Genomic DNA, 14692 nt, shown 5'->3' with positions numbered 1-14692 from the left:
CCTACCTTTCTGTTTTGTAGAATTAGGGATGCATTTGCATTAAGAACCTTGTAAGAGGTCTGAGGCTATACAACACCCACATTTATGAAATGAGGGCCTATTTCTGTTCCAGGCCACCATCCTTGGCTCTGGGGAGTTTATGGGAACAGAGAGCCAGTATGGCTCACCCTTCCATCATTCTCCTGTAAGAAGGATTTTTAAAATGAAACCCTAGTTGTCCCTTTCCGATGCTATTCAATTTTCTTTTTTTTAATTCTTTTTCCATTGGTCATAGGGCTTAAACTCGGGGTCTAGGCACTATCCACAAGCTCTTTTTACTCAAGGCTAGCACTCTACCACTTTGAGTCACAGTACCACTTTTCATTTTCTGGTGGTTAATTATATGAGATAAAAATCTCACCGACTTTTCCTGCCCAGGCTGGCTTTGAACCACGATCCTAGTATCTCAGCCTCCTAAATCACTAGGATTATAGACATGAGCCACCAGAGCCTGGCTCCAGTATTTCTTCTGGTGACTACAACTAGATCCTATACGAACATTAATAAGCCTATGAGATTTCCCCAATTTCTAGTTCATTCCTGTAAATCTTTCCCATGACAAAGTCAAATACCAAAAGGAGAATATGGCTAACAACAGCAATATCTCTTACCTCTATAATGTTCCATTCTAGTGTGGTGGGTGATACCCTGTGATCGGAAACTGAGGCTCAGGATATAACGAGGATCAGAGCTATCTCGTACCAGGAAAGAACCATCGGGTTTCCCTTTCAGCTTCATCTCTGCATCTTCCCAATTCATTGGCCCCCAGTACCAACCACACTGTGAAAGACAAGAAGCAACCAACTAATTAACAGAACAGAGAATGTCAAAGTTTTCAGCACAATCTTCCTCACCAGGGGAGAAATCCCTCACATTCTCCCAAAATACTTGAGTAGGTAAAAGCCACTATAAGAATCCCAACTATGGCCAGGAGCATAGCCTAGAGTGCTCTCACCTAGCATGCACAAAGCCCTGCTTCTGATTCCTTAATATCACACACACAGAAAAAGCCAGACGTGGAATTATGGCTCAAGTGGCAGAGTGCTAGCTTTGAGGAAAAAGTGTCTGAGGAAAAAGTGTCCAAGGACAGTGCCCAGGCCCCGAGTTCAAGCCCCAGGACTGGCAAGAAGAAAATCTCCCTACCCCATATAAAGAATCCCAACTATCAGCAACAAATCAGGCTTACTATGCTTCTACTCTAGAGTAACAGAAGACAAATTCTACACTTTATTACTCAGGGTATAACAAGCAAACAAAAGGGAACTTGTGTTTCTTAGGATTAGAAACAACAACAAAAAAAACAGAATTTTTCATCCCTGGGATTTAAACTCAGAGCCTGGGCGTTATCCCTGGTATTTTTGTTCAAGGATAGCATTGTACCTCTTGAGCTTTTTTTTTTTTTTTTTTGGAGGGGAGATTGCTTAATTGAAGAGAAAGAGTCTCAGAGTTTTCTGCCCGGGTTAGTTTCAAACTTTGGTGTTCACAGCTCAGCCTCTGAGTAGCTAAGCTTAACAGGCATGAGCCACTGGGTACCTGGCTCCAAAATTCAGTTTTATTACATCTCAGACAGACTAAAAAGAACATAATACTGTTTTGTCATTGTAAATATGGAAGCAAAGTAACTACTCTTCTTCTAAAAACAATGAGAGCCTAGATATGAAACTTAAAACACAGGGCCAGGAGTTTGGCCTAGTGGTAGAATGCTTGCCTAGACCCAGGTTCCATTCCTCAGTACCACATACATAGAAAAAGCCAGAAGTCTTATGGCTCAAGTGGTAGAGCTCTAGCCTTGAGAAAGCCCCAAAACAGTGCTTAGGCCCTGAGTTCAAGCCCCAGGACTGGTACACACACACCCCAAACACAGGAGAAGTGACACCTGCCAGTCTTCAGGAACCCTTTACCTTCTCTAACTCTCGGAGGCTGGCTGCAAAACTGCTCGAGTCAGGCCGGTACAGGGGACACTGGAGGTGCTGAGGGGGCTGGCTGTGCAGGGATTCAGCTGCTCGGATGGGAGCAATCCGGGGAAATGCATCTGCAGGGCAAGAGAGTGAAAGTGAGTTGGTTACCGTCACTGCTCCCACCCACACTCAAAACACTCCCCCCAAAAGAGATGCTAACTGAAGAGGGGAAAGGCATTAGAAGCTAAGCTGGAAAGGATAGAAGCCAAAGCAGTGGGAAAGAGCTGAATGGACTGGAACAAAAAAGCTGTGTGGGCTCGTGTAAGCTGTGAAGGATGGGCGGGGGCATTTAACCCCAGAAAAGAGGTAGGGGAGCTGCTCACTAACCTGACTAAGGTGACTACTTCAGGGACTTCACCAGCCTAGAGCGATTCCAACTTCTCCCACCTAGAAGTGAAGTGCCAGTAAAGCAGCCTTGGAAATAGTGACTCGTTTACTTGCCCATGGAGAGTAATGATTTTGCCAGGCAAGTAGAAAACAATGATGACTTCATTCATTTTATTCCTTGGGTACAGGAGGCTGGCAAAATAGGTATGGGCTACTAAATGCTTAGTACTTATTTACAAGGCTGCAACAAATACTTAAAGCTTAGAAAAACCAAAGAGCTTTGAAAACCAGCAACATATTAAACTTCTTCACTATCCTAAGAATAAGGCAGGTTATTTACTCAATGACTGCAAGACACTCTCAGCTGGAGTGATAGAAAATTCAGTACTTCTTTATCCTAAGAAAAGTCAGATTCACCTCCAAGAAACTGTTAGAAAAAAAATAATTCTCGGCCTCATTTCTAAGTTCTGGTCCAGCCCAGGGGAAAGATTTAAGTTTTCTCAAAAGCTGTGATTTCCACATATACATTGCTCCCAACCTTCCACTCTGGTGAGTCTTGCCTCTAAACTAAGCTAACCTGGGGCATGGGGTGGAGGAGGCGGAGGTAGGGGGAAAGACTGCAAAGAAGACCCCATCGGAGCCACAAGGACTGATGTAGGCAGCGTCCCACTGATATCATCTAGAAGAGAGAACAAAAGCAAAAGGGTCATAAAAATGTGCACAAAATGAATGAGGTGAAGGTAAAGGAAAGGGAGGATTACAGGGCTGCCCTCTGGGGCACAGTAGTTTGACTTTCATCCCATGTTTTGCATAGTGGGCAACAGTCATCTTAATCTGGTTTGTTTTGCTAAGAAAGCAGGAGAAGTAAGGATATCTTTGGCAGTAAAGATTAAGGGCAAGATGAGTGTAAAGCTAATTAACAAATGAACAGTAAATATTACAGCATGCAAGTTTAACTGTCTAGGGCAATAACAGGGGAGCTGAGAAAGGGACAGGAAATAATTGGGCCATCATTAAAAAAACCTAGAAGCCTGTCTGGCTCCCAAAAAAGAGTAAGTCCCTAGAGTTTACCCTCCCCACTAAGGTGAGCTGGTAGAAAAGGGAGAAAAGAGACTATACCTAGGAGGCTGAGGCTTCTTCTTGGAGGAGGAGGGGGAGTTGGAGGATGTGGAGAGGTCAGGCCCCGCTGAGAAATATCCACGTCCACAAGTGACACTGTTTCACCTGAGGGATTCATGGAGCAAGCATGTTACAGAAGCACCTTGCCCAAAGCGGAGGCCAAAAGCAAAGTGAAACAAAAGGCAAGGCAAAGGAGGCTGGAGGTATGCAATTCAAAGCACATTCAAACTCTAATACTACCCAGGACAGAAATCACACCTGAACACTAATTTAAAATTCTATCATTCATTCATTTGCCCTGTTAAGAGCCAAGGTGCTGGGAGCATGGCCTAGTGGTAGAGTGCTCGCCTAGCATGTACAAAGCCCTGGTTCCATTCCTTGGTATCACATACACAGAAAAAGCCGTGAGTGGCACTGTGGCTCAAGTGACAGAGTGCTAGCCTTGAGCAAAAAATGTCCAGGGACAGTGCTCAGGCCCCAAGTTCAAGCCCCAGGACTGGCCCAAAAAAAAAAAAGAAAGAAAAGAAAAGAAAAAAAAAAGAGGCAAAGTTTATTTGTTAGTTTATGGTTGGTACTCAATGTCTTATACTTGCTTAGCTTGCTTAAGTCACACCTCCAATCAACTTTTTGTTGGTTAATTGGAGATGAAGTATCATAGATTTATCTACTAGGGCTGGCTTTGAATCTCAAGATCCTGAAGATTTCAGCCACCTGTGCCCAGATAGGCCAAAGGTTCTTGAGGACTGACAGTGGAAAATTCATCTAATAGTGGTCTGCCACTGACTTACCTTGAACTAGAGATACAACCCTGAATAAGATATATTTTTTTTGTCACATGAAACAATATCATTTGTTTCTGCCTTAGGGGGCAAGGCAAGTTGCTTGTTATATGCTAAATTTACAAGGAAAGAGTAAGTGCAACAAAGTATTAAGAATTACATGGTAAAGCTAAATGCAGAAAAAGTTACCCCATGTTAGCTTAGATGGCTTTCAAAAATATCTACCTATAAGAATCTACCACTAACATATCAGTTAGTTCTTAATAGCTGAAATTACAAAGTCCGAAAGTACATTTGCAATCCCAAAAATGAATTTCCATGATCAGCCAAAAGTAAAGCAAACTTAGAGGAAGCTCCAGTTGATGGAGAGAGTACACAGTTTCCCTGAAATTCCAGCATGTCATCCATATGTTCTCCTTGCCATCATGTCACCTAGAGCCTCTCTAATTTGAATCACCAGAAAATAAAGGGTATTTCAACATCAAGTTAGTGGTCAGGTTTGCTTTGGCAGGACTCATCTATAGGTCAGAACACTGAACTTCTCAAAAGTTAGCCCTTTGAGTGTGATTTCCAATACCTTGTTCATACTCAGGGTTTAATTAGCTCTTAGCTCTCTTTTAATGCTTCCCAGTTGAAGCAATGAGGTAAATCTCTACAGACAGGAGCTAGGTTTTCATTGTCTAAATACATAGCTTCCCAAAGGTCTTAAACACTGATTAAGATAAAAGTAGAGGGCCAGAGGCATAGCTCAGTAGTAAAGCATTTGTTTAACATGTATGAGACCCTACTCTGGGCTTGAACCCCAGCACTGAGGAAAACAAACAGAAAAGCTCTCCTCAAAGTCTTCACTTAAGGAAACTGCTTGGATGCAACACATGGTTTGGTAACTGAGGGTCTCATTGCTCTGAGCAATGCAACAGGCATGAACAAATGTCTCCCAACAGATTAGAGTTCTAGGTTGGAGGTATAGCAGTTAGATAAAAGATAATTCCAGACTGGAGGTGTGGCTCAAATGGTAGAACACAAGCCATGAGCAAAAAGCTAAATAAGCAGGTTCAAGACTAGTCAAGTGAATTTAAAAAAGATGTAATTCAAGAGTGTGAACCTGAAATTACAAATTTATGTAGAAAGTAATTAATGACTAGAAAGACATGTTGCCTAAAGGATAAGAGATCCTAGGTTTGTGGTAAGAAGAGAGACCTCATTCTCTAGTACAACATATGCCTACACAGGTACAAACTCATCTGTTCTGGCAGCACACCACAATCTATCCAGCTATGGGGGACTCACTGACATGCTTAACATCTTCCTAGAAGTGACCCTTCCTAAATCATAATTCCTTTTTTTTTTTTTTTGCCAGACCTGGGCTTGAGCTCAGGGCCTGTGCACTGTCCTTGGACCTTCTTAAGGCTAAAGTTCTACCACTTGAGCCACAGTACCATTTCCAGCTTTTCTTATGTATGTGGTACTGAGGAATTGAACCCAGGCTTCATTCATGCTAGGCAAGCACTCTACCACTAGGCCACTGACATTGTTTTTTTTTGTTTTGTTTTTTTGCCAGTCCTAGGGCTTAAGCTCAAGGCCTGAGCACTGTTCTTGGGCTTTCTCAAGGCTAGAGCTCTACCACTTGAGCCACAACACCACTTTTGGCTTTTTCTAGGGATGTGGTATCAAGGAATTGAACCTGGGTCTTCATGCATGCTAGGCAAGCACTCTACCACTAGGCCAAACTCCCGGTCCATGAAATTTTTTTTTTTTTTAATAGCTTCTCAGTCACAGCCACTGAAATTATCACTTTCTGAGACTTGTGGTAACTTGAAAAAGACCTTCCTTTCTACAGTTTTTAGATCAGGAGTTTCATATCCTATGAACAGAACAGAAGGTCTCCCTCTGAAACAGTTTGCCATAAAATGAGAAAGTAGTTATCCATTACTCAGAGGACATTCAACAGCTTTCCTACTTTAGCAACTGTGTTCCTTGCTAGAAGAGGAAAGACTTAAATTAGATAGAATGAAGAATGCAAACAGCTGCAAGAACTGCTAGCCCCTAAAATAGGTAAGACAAAAGCTCATATAATCCTTTATGCCCCAAAGTCTTAAAAATAGATCAGATAAGCCAAGCATCAGTGGCTCACATCTATAATTTTAGCTACTCAGGAGGCTAAGATGTGAAGTTCAAAGCCAGCATGGGCAGAAAAGCCCATGAGACTCTTATCTCCATTTAAGACTCTTATTCTCCAATTAAGAAGTGAAGCTGTGGGGGTCAGGAGTTTAGTCTAGTGGTAGGGTGCTTGCCTAGCATGCACAAAGTTCTGGGTTCAATTCCTCACTACCACATACATAGAAAAAAGCTGGGTGCTGTGGCTCAAGTGGTAGAGCTCTAGCCTTGAGAAAGTCCGAGGACAGTGCTCAGGCCCTGAGCTCAAGCCTGGGACTGGCAAAAAAAAATAAAAGAAAAAAAAAATAAAAAAAGAAGTGAAGCTGGGAGTTAGGCCTAGTGGTTAAAGTGCTTGCCTAGCATGCATGAAGACCCGGGTTGGATTCCTCGGTACTACATACATAGATAAAAGCCGGAAGTGGTGCTGAGGCTCAAGTGGTAGAGCTCTAGCCTTGAGAAAGTCCAAGGACAGTGCTCAGGCCCTGAGCTCAAGCCCAGGACTGGCAAAAAAAAAAAAAAAAAGAAGTGAAGCTGTGGTTCAAGTAGTAGAGAGCTACCCTTAAGCAAAACAGCTCAGGGACAACGTCCAAGCCCTGAGTTCAAGCTGCAGGAGGATATGAATGAAAGAAAAGAAAGAAGAGAAAAGACAGTTCATGCTTATATCCTAATTAAGAGAAAGACTTGCAGGACTACAGTTAAAGCCAGCATAGGAAGAAAAGCTCATGAGGCTCCATCTCCCATTTACCAGCAAAAAGCTGGAAGTGGGGCTGGGAATTTGGCCTAGTGGTAGAGTGCTTGCACAAAGACCGGGTTCCATTACTCAGTACCACATACATAGAAAAAGCCGGAAATGGTGCTGTGGCTCGAGTGGTAGAGCTCTAGCCTTGAGAAAGCCTAAGGACAGTGTACAGGCCCTGAGTTCAAGCCCCAGGACTGGAGTTCAAGTGATAGAGCATCAGCTGTGAATGAGAAAGCAAACCAAGAGCTCAGGGTTTGGAGTTCAAACTCAAATCCTGGTGCTCACACACACAAATGAGCAGGGCACTGGTGGTTCACACCTGCAATCTTAGCTACTTAAGAGGCTGAGCTCTAAGGAGCTAAGTTTAAAGCCAGCCCAGGCAGGAAAGTCCATGAGGCTCTTACCTCCAACTAACCACCAAAAAAACAAAAGTGGTACTATGGCTCAGTGTTAGAGCACTAGCCTCAAGTAAAAGTGCTCAAGGACAGCACCTTAAGTCCCAGCCCTAGCCCCACGCCCGACCGAAAAAAAAGGGGGGCAGCTACTCATGGAGCTTTTTTTTTTTTTTTTTTTTTTTGCCAGTCCTGGGCCTTGAGCTCAGGGCTTGAGCACTGTCCTTGGGCTTTCTCAAGGCTAGAACTCTACCATTTTTTATTAGATAATCTATGAACCTCCTTGGAAGTAAGGACTGGAACTATATGACTTACAATCTTTAGTGCTTTGTGAGCCTATAATTTCTACTTGTAATTTGTATGTGATGAATGTGAACCAAGCACTGCATAACTACGAGGGATATTCAATCATCAACAAGCAGACTAGGGCTGGGAATGTGGCTTAGTGGTAGAGTGCTTTCCTAGCATATATCAAGTCCTGTGTTTGATTGCTCAGTACCACATACACAGAAAAAGCCTGAAGTAGAGCTGTGGCTCAAATGGTAGAGAGCTAGCCTTGAGCTTCAGAAGTTTAGGGGCAGTGCCCAGGTCCTGAGATCAAGCCCCAGGACTGGAAAAAAATAAAAACAAAACAAAAAGCAGACCATATCTCTTAGTACAAATAAAGCCCCCAAAGTCCAAAACACATTCTACACAATAAAAAAACAGCTTTACTCTAAACCTAGTGGCAGAGAATGAGGGAAATTACTGTAGATATGCTTGAAGCTCCCTTGTGAGGCATCTGCGAGTGTTTTCTTGACAGGTCTCAAAACACTCAGATGTCAAAAGAACGAGAAAGACATCATCCTTACCTGTGAACAGGGGACTGAAGGAGACTGGAGAAAAGGCACTTTGAGTTCTTGTCAATCTGGGTTTCCTAGGGAGTAGGAAAAAAAAAACAAAATAAAAAGGAGAAATGAACATATATGCATTTAAGTTACTAGAACTCCATTCCAAATGCATTGAAAAACAAAGCAAACCCCAGTCATTGTCAGCAACACTTAAACTTTTGTAATAAAGCCTAAAATTTAAAGAAGAATAATTAAGTCAATTCCTTAAATAGATTTGGCTACCAAATTCACCAGCCTACAAAGCAGTGAGAAATCCCTTTGAATCTCTCTATACTCAATACACTAAGAAAGTAGAACACCTTGAATGGTAATTAGCAAGTCCATTTCAGGAAGAGTCAGATACAGAGTTGATTTTCATTTGGGAGCCAAGAAAAATGCTATAGACCTGACTAGGCAACTGAAACAATAGCTTTCCCTCTGGATCCACCTCTAAGAGCAGGACAAGTTAAAAACAGAAAACCTATTCAGAAAAGACACATAACTTTCAACCAGGAAGACTGTTTGGCCTAGAGAAGTGGGCCAAAGCCCTGGCTAAGCATCCTCAGGATAGAGTCTCTGCCTAGGGTCCCAGTATATCCCTTCCTCTCTCAGTCAGTCATATAGCGCTGACTCCTCCCTCCTTAATGCTGCTCCAGGAACTACCTTTGGTCACACACCAAAGATTACTTTGTACCAATTTCAAATGGCATTTCAGACAAAAATCAAAAGAAATGAAACCCAAGGCATCAGTAGCTCATGCCTGTATTTCCAGCTACTCAGGAGACTGAGATCTGAAGAGCTAACCCAGGCAGAGAAGACCCTGAGAATCTGATCTCCAATTAATCACCAAAAAAGCTGGTAGTGGAACTCAAAGTGGCAGAGTGCCAAGCTTGAATGAAAAAGCTAAGGGACAGTTCCCAGTTCCTGAGTTCAAGCCCCAATATCAGCAAAAGGAAGAAGGGAGGAAGAAAGGGAGGAAAGGAGGGAGGAAGGGAGGAAGGGAGGAAGGGAGGAAGGGAGGAAGAGAGGAAGGGAGGAAGGGAGGGAGAGAGGGAGGGAGGAAGAAAGGGAGAAAGGAAGAAAGGGAGAAAGGGAGGAAGGGAGGAAGGGAGGAAGGAAGGAAGGGAGGGAGGAAGGGAGGGAGGAAGGAAGGAAGGGAGGAAGGAAGGAAGGAGGGAGGGAGGGAGGGAGGGAAGAAGGGAGGGAGGAGACCCCAATATGAACTTTCTTTCCAGAAACATACTTAAAAAAAAACTTCACGTGACTATAACACAAAAATCTTATGCAAAGATCTTTTTTTCTTTGTACCAATAAGGCCTGAACTCAGGACCTTGCACTTTTCCTTAGTGCTGCTGCTGTATCACTTAAGCCACACCTCCATTTTTTTTTTTTTTTGCCAATCCTGGGCTTTGAACTCTGGACCTGAGCACTGTCCTTGGGCTTTCTCAAAGCTAGAGCTCTACCACTTGAGCCACAGTACCACTTCTGGTGTTTTTCTGTGTATATGGTACCGAGGAATTGAACCTGGATCTTTGTGCATGTTAGGCAAGCGCTCTACCACTAAGCCAAACTCCTGGCCCTCCGATTCTGTCTTTTTGCTAGTTAATGGAGATAAGAGTCACAAGGATTTTTTTGCCCCAACTAGTAGCAAACCACAACCCTCAGATCCCAGCCTCCCTAATAGAACAGTTTGGATTACAGGTCCCTAAAACCAGCTAAGCAAAGGTATTATTGAGGTGATAGAAATAGGCTACACATTCACTGAGGTGGTTCTGGAGACTAAGTGTATCGAAATTAATAGAACTAAATACCTAAAAGCAGTGAATTTTGTAGCATTTAAATTATACCTCAATCAACCAGACTTTAAAAAATCTCAACCTAGAATTGATACTAGGCATTTAACTATATTTATAGTATTAAAGTTCCTGACTATATATATATTATATTATACTTGGCTCACCTTCCAAAAATATTCTCATCCAAAAGACTAAATAGAAGGTAAACTGTCTTAACTTTCAATTGCACCAACTGAAATTTTTTAAAGCCCAAATAAAATCATATTTTGAAGTTATTTGGCTTCAGAAGATGTTTATTTGTTCAGAAGAAAAGCTTCATCTGAGCTCCTCAAAATTCCAAAACCACACCTTCCACAGAAGGACTGCAGTCCCTTCTCTTGACCAGTCTTCACAACCTGTGCCATGCTGAGGTTTGAGGGATCTAATGGCACATGGTGTGAATATCACACCCACAGGATTATATACAAACAAGACAAACATAGTCCCTTTGTTTATAAAAGTTCAGGACTAAGCCAGGCGAGGTGGCTCACACCTGGAATCATAGCTACTCAGGAGGCTAAGATCTGAGGATCAAGGTTCAAAGTCAGCCCGGGCACAAAAGGACCTGAAACTCTTATCTCCAATTAACCTCTACAAAATGGGAAGTGGGGCTCAAGGATAGGATGGCAGAATTGAGTTGAAGAGCTCAGGGACAATGCCCAGGCCCAAGAGTAGAGTGGTAGCCTTGAGCTGAAGAGCTCAGGGACAGTGCCACAACACCACTTCCAGCTTTTCTATATATGTGGTACTGAGGAATCGAACCCGGGTCTTCATGCATGCTAGGCAAGCACTCTACCACTAGGCCAAACTCCAGGCCTCATAAACTGAGTTTTATATGATAACGTCTGGGTATATTAAACTCAGCAAGTAGAAACCAAAGCACTGGCCTTTGAAAAGGTTCACACCCCAGCCATTTGGCTGTTTGCCTCTCTTCAAAGGAAGCTGCACTACTCTGCCATCTGCCCATGCTGAGGACGAGTCTCTCCAGTGCCAAGCGCTGAAGAATGGCAGTACCCAAATGCACACATCTTGCGGAGGCCTTCTCACTTCAGCTCATCTCCTCCCCACCCCCGACATTTTGAAGACGAAAAATCATAGTTCCCTAGGCTCTTGAAAAAGAAAAACATCTGAATCTAAACTCAGGCAGAGCCATTTTAATGTGCCAGGATGGTTTTTCTTGGCAAATATGGGTGCCTCAGAGCTGGAAGCAAAGAAGTAAAAGGTCTAAGAGATTGAGAGACTAATAATAAATACCTGTGCTTCCTTCTCTCTTCAAGGAAATGCTGCTTAACTAAACACCCAAAGCAGCATTCTACTGGCTATCATTTGGGGGTGGAATCTAAATGACTATTAAGAGAGAGAGAGGAGGGGGAAAAAATAAGGAATGACAAATACAAAATTGAGGGTGACATTCCATTTACCTAAGGGAAAAGTAAAATGTAATAAGGAAGTAGCACTGGGGTCTTCAAAGGTACTCATAATATTCTAAGCATTTGGCTTAATGGTAAAACCTGGGTATGTATTTGTTACTCATACATTATTATTATTATTATTATTATTATTATTATTATTATTATTATGTGGATCATGAGGCTTGAACTATGGGCATGGTCGATGTCCCTGAGTTCTTCAGCTCAAGGCTACCACCCTACCCCTGGGCCTGGGTTTCGTCCCTAAGCTCTTCAGCTCAAGGCTACCCTTGAACCACAGACCCATTTCCCCTTTTCCAGAGATTAATTGGAGATAAAAGTCTCATGGCTTACTTTGTAGTGCCTGGGCTGGCTTTGAACCTTGATCCTCAGATCTCAGCCTCCTGAATAGCTAGTACTACAGGCATGAGTCACCATGACCGGCCTTATATTTCTTTTTTGTATACATAAAATATATGGAATGATAAAAGTCCATTCTAGACTGATGTACTGTTTGTTTTTTTTAGGACAACATGAGTGGCATGGCTTCAGATAAATATTTTAAACTTATCTTCTGTATGACATGCCCATGTTATTTATACCTCCTCAGATAACTCTGACAATAGATGTGATACAAAGTTAAGCCATTATAATTTTGTCATTGGGCCACTTATATCTTAGCAGCAGAAACACTTGAGTGGTAGATAGAGCTGGGATAGGATTTAGTGGACTGTGCCTCCAGTAACTCAACAGGATGGGGTCAGAAGGCATTTGGTTAGAAGTCTTTTGTGTCAGTCTGTGCCTCTGCTCATCTCTACTGGCCAGCAACAAAATTTGTAAGATAAAAGTAGTATGAGACCAGAAAGGACAATACAGCGACCAGGAGTTTGGCCTAGTGGTAGAGTGCTTTCCTAGCATGCACAAAGACCCGTGTTTGATTCCTCAGTACCACATAATTCATAGAAAAGGCTGAAAGTGGTGTTGCAGCTGAAGTGGTAGACTTCTAGCCTTCAGAAAGCCCAAGGACAGTGTTCAGGCCTTGAGTTCAAGCCCCAGGACTGGCCAAAAAAAAAAAAAAAAGGACAATACCACTGTCAGTTTTCAAATTCCTTAAAACCTAAAATATAAACAATAAAATAGCAATGCCTTCTACCCTCTTGTCCATAGATCTTTCTACTGATGCACCAAGACATACACATCGTCTTTTCCAAAGTTATTTCCAAACTAGGGTTCCCAAATAGTTGGCTGGACTTAGGGCCCCAAGGTAACTTTGCACCTGTTTAAGAACACAGTGCCAAGTCAGGCAGCCTATGCCATTTCCAACACATTATAAGGCAGTGTCTGTCCATGTGCTACAGGCACAAAAACCATGTGTTCATCTTCAGTTCCAATACACAGACGTCTATGCAGCAAGGTCAGTTCCAAATTGTCACCATAAACCAGTTAAAGAACCCATGGAAGGAATTGCAGGGAAAAGCTAAGAGGTTCAGAACAACTCCTAAAACCTTAGGAATGCCTGGCTGGGAATGTATTGAGATGTGAAAGGCACAAGATTCAAAGGGACAGAGACTTCTAAAGCCCAGGAGCCAGTTCCAAGAGCTGCCAACCAAACTACTTTGTGAAAAAGACAGTTAAGATTAACAGAGTGTAGACCCAAAACCCAAACTGCCAGAACTTCCTTACCAGGCTATAAAATCATTTTTCTCTTAGCACATGCTGCTATAACACAAAGACTCCTTTAGACCTCAAGACCCACAGCAACAGTGAAAAACTTTCTGAGCTGAGTGTCAATGGTCCATGCCTATAATTCTAGCTACTTAAGAGACTGAGAAAGGATCACAATTAAGAGGCCAGGCAGAAAAATTTGTGAGACTCCTTCCTTAGCCCATAGCTAAGAGCTCACTGAAGTGTGCCTGTCACCCTAAAGTACACTGGAGGCACACAGTTTCAGGCCATCCAAGGCAGAAAAGTTTCTAAGCTTCTTTCTCAACAGAGGAAAACTAGAAACAGTGGTGTTTACCTGTCATCTCAGTAGCAACAGGAAGCCTAAATAATAGGCAAATCGTGATCCGGATGCATGTTAAAATCAACAAGTACAAAACAGGGCTAGAGGCATGGTTTAGCAGCAGAGCATCTACTAAGCAAGCATGAAGCTCTGAATTTGAACCCCAGTACCACTAAAAAATAAAGTTTTTCCTGTATGCTAGGTCTGTCTATGGAAGCAGAATCCCAAACTGATGCCAATATAGCCTCTATCTAGGATTATTTTTCTTTTTTTCCTAAATTAAAAATCATCATAGAAATGTCTCCATTTCTCCATCTTACAACTATGAAGACTTCAAGTAATAGCCTCAATTGTTGAATACAGTAAAAACAAGTCTTGAAAAGAAAAAAAAAGATACCTATTCCCAACCAAGTGTGTATTATATGACAACTCAAGGGCATATTGATGCTGTTTCTCACCAAATCTAAAGGAAGACAACCAGCTCAACATATGTGAAAGACAAGGGACGTCCACTGGTTTTCCTGAAATAGCAAAGCTCTATATTACAGTGAGGCCCACAGGCATCAAGCCCAGCTCTCTGAATTATGACATATGTGTGGTATAAGGCCTAGCCTAGTTCCTAAGAATAGAAACCTGATTAATTGGCAGGCTCATTTCTTACTTCACTTAAAAAGTGTTCTTTATGCTAACTTATACTTCTCTTAAGACCCAGTATCCAAAGAGGTCCACTTGCTAGACCCAAGAACATCTGAAAGGAAGTCAAGTTTTGCTTAGTGTTAAAATATAGGAAATGCTAGGAAGTACTTTCTAGTCAGTAGCTGTGAAAAAGGTAGGCAGTAAAGGCAGATGTTGAGAAGAGCAAAGAGAATTATGCCTAGAGGTTATTATAAATGCCCAAATTACACAGCAAAGACAGCAGAGGCCCATAATTAACTCCAACCAACAATAAGGAGGAAGACACACACCCTTTGGCAAAGACTGAAATTTCTCACTGCTTCCAGGTCCTACCAATCAAGAGAATAAGCTAAAAATCCAAACTCATCCTTTTTCTCAACAAGGCAGAC

The 14692-nt window shown here is 42.3% G+C and overlaps 1 protein-coding gene across 1 annotated transcript in view; it reads right to left on the bottom strand.

Moving 5' to 3' along the window:
• Socs7 (suppressor of cytokine signaling 7) overlaps window positions 1–14692 on the bottom strand; it is a 31345-nt gene that overhangs the window by 12930 nt on the left and 3723 nt on the right. The window contains exons 2-6 of the mRNA XM_090350721.1: window positions 8362–8426; window positions 3444–3548; window positions 2902–3003; window positions 1941–2071; window positions 651–819 (exon numbers count right to left, since the gene is read on the bottom strand). Coding sequence (XP_090206847.1) covers window positions 651–819; window positions 1941–2071; window positions 2902–3003; window positions 3444–3548; window positions 8362–8426 — 572 coding nt within the window. The remainder of the gene's footprint in view (window positions 1–650; window positions 820–1940; window positions 2072–2901; window positions 3004–3443; window positions 3549–8361; window positions 8427–14692) is intronic.

The sequence above is a fragment of the Megascapheus bottae genome, chromosome 17 (assembly GCF_031878675.1).
Source record: "Megascapheus bottae isolate mThoBot1 chromosome 17, mThoBot2.hap1, whole genome shotgun sequence".
NCBI lineage: Eukaryota > Metazoa > Chordata > Mammalia > Rodentia > Geomyidae > Megascapheus > Megascapheus bottae.
Note: the sequence above shows the minus strand (reverse complement) of the source record. Positions and strands in the feature narration are given on the sequence as shown.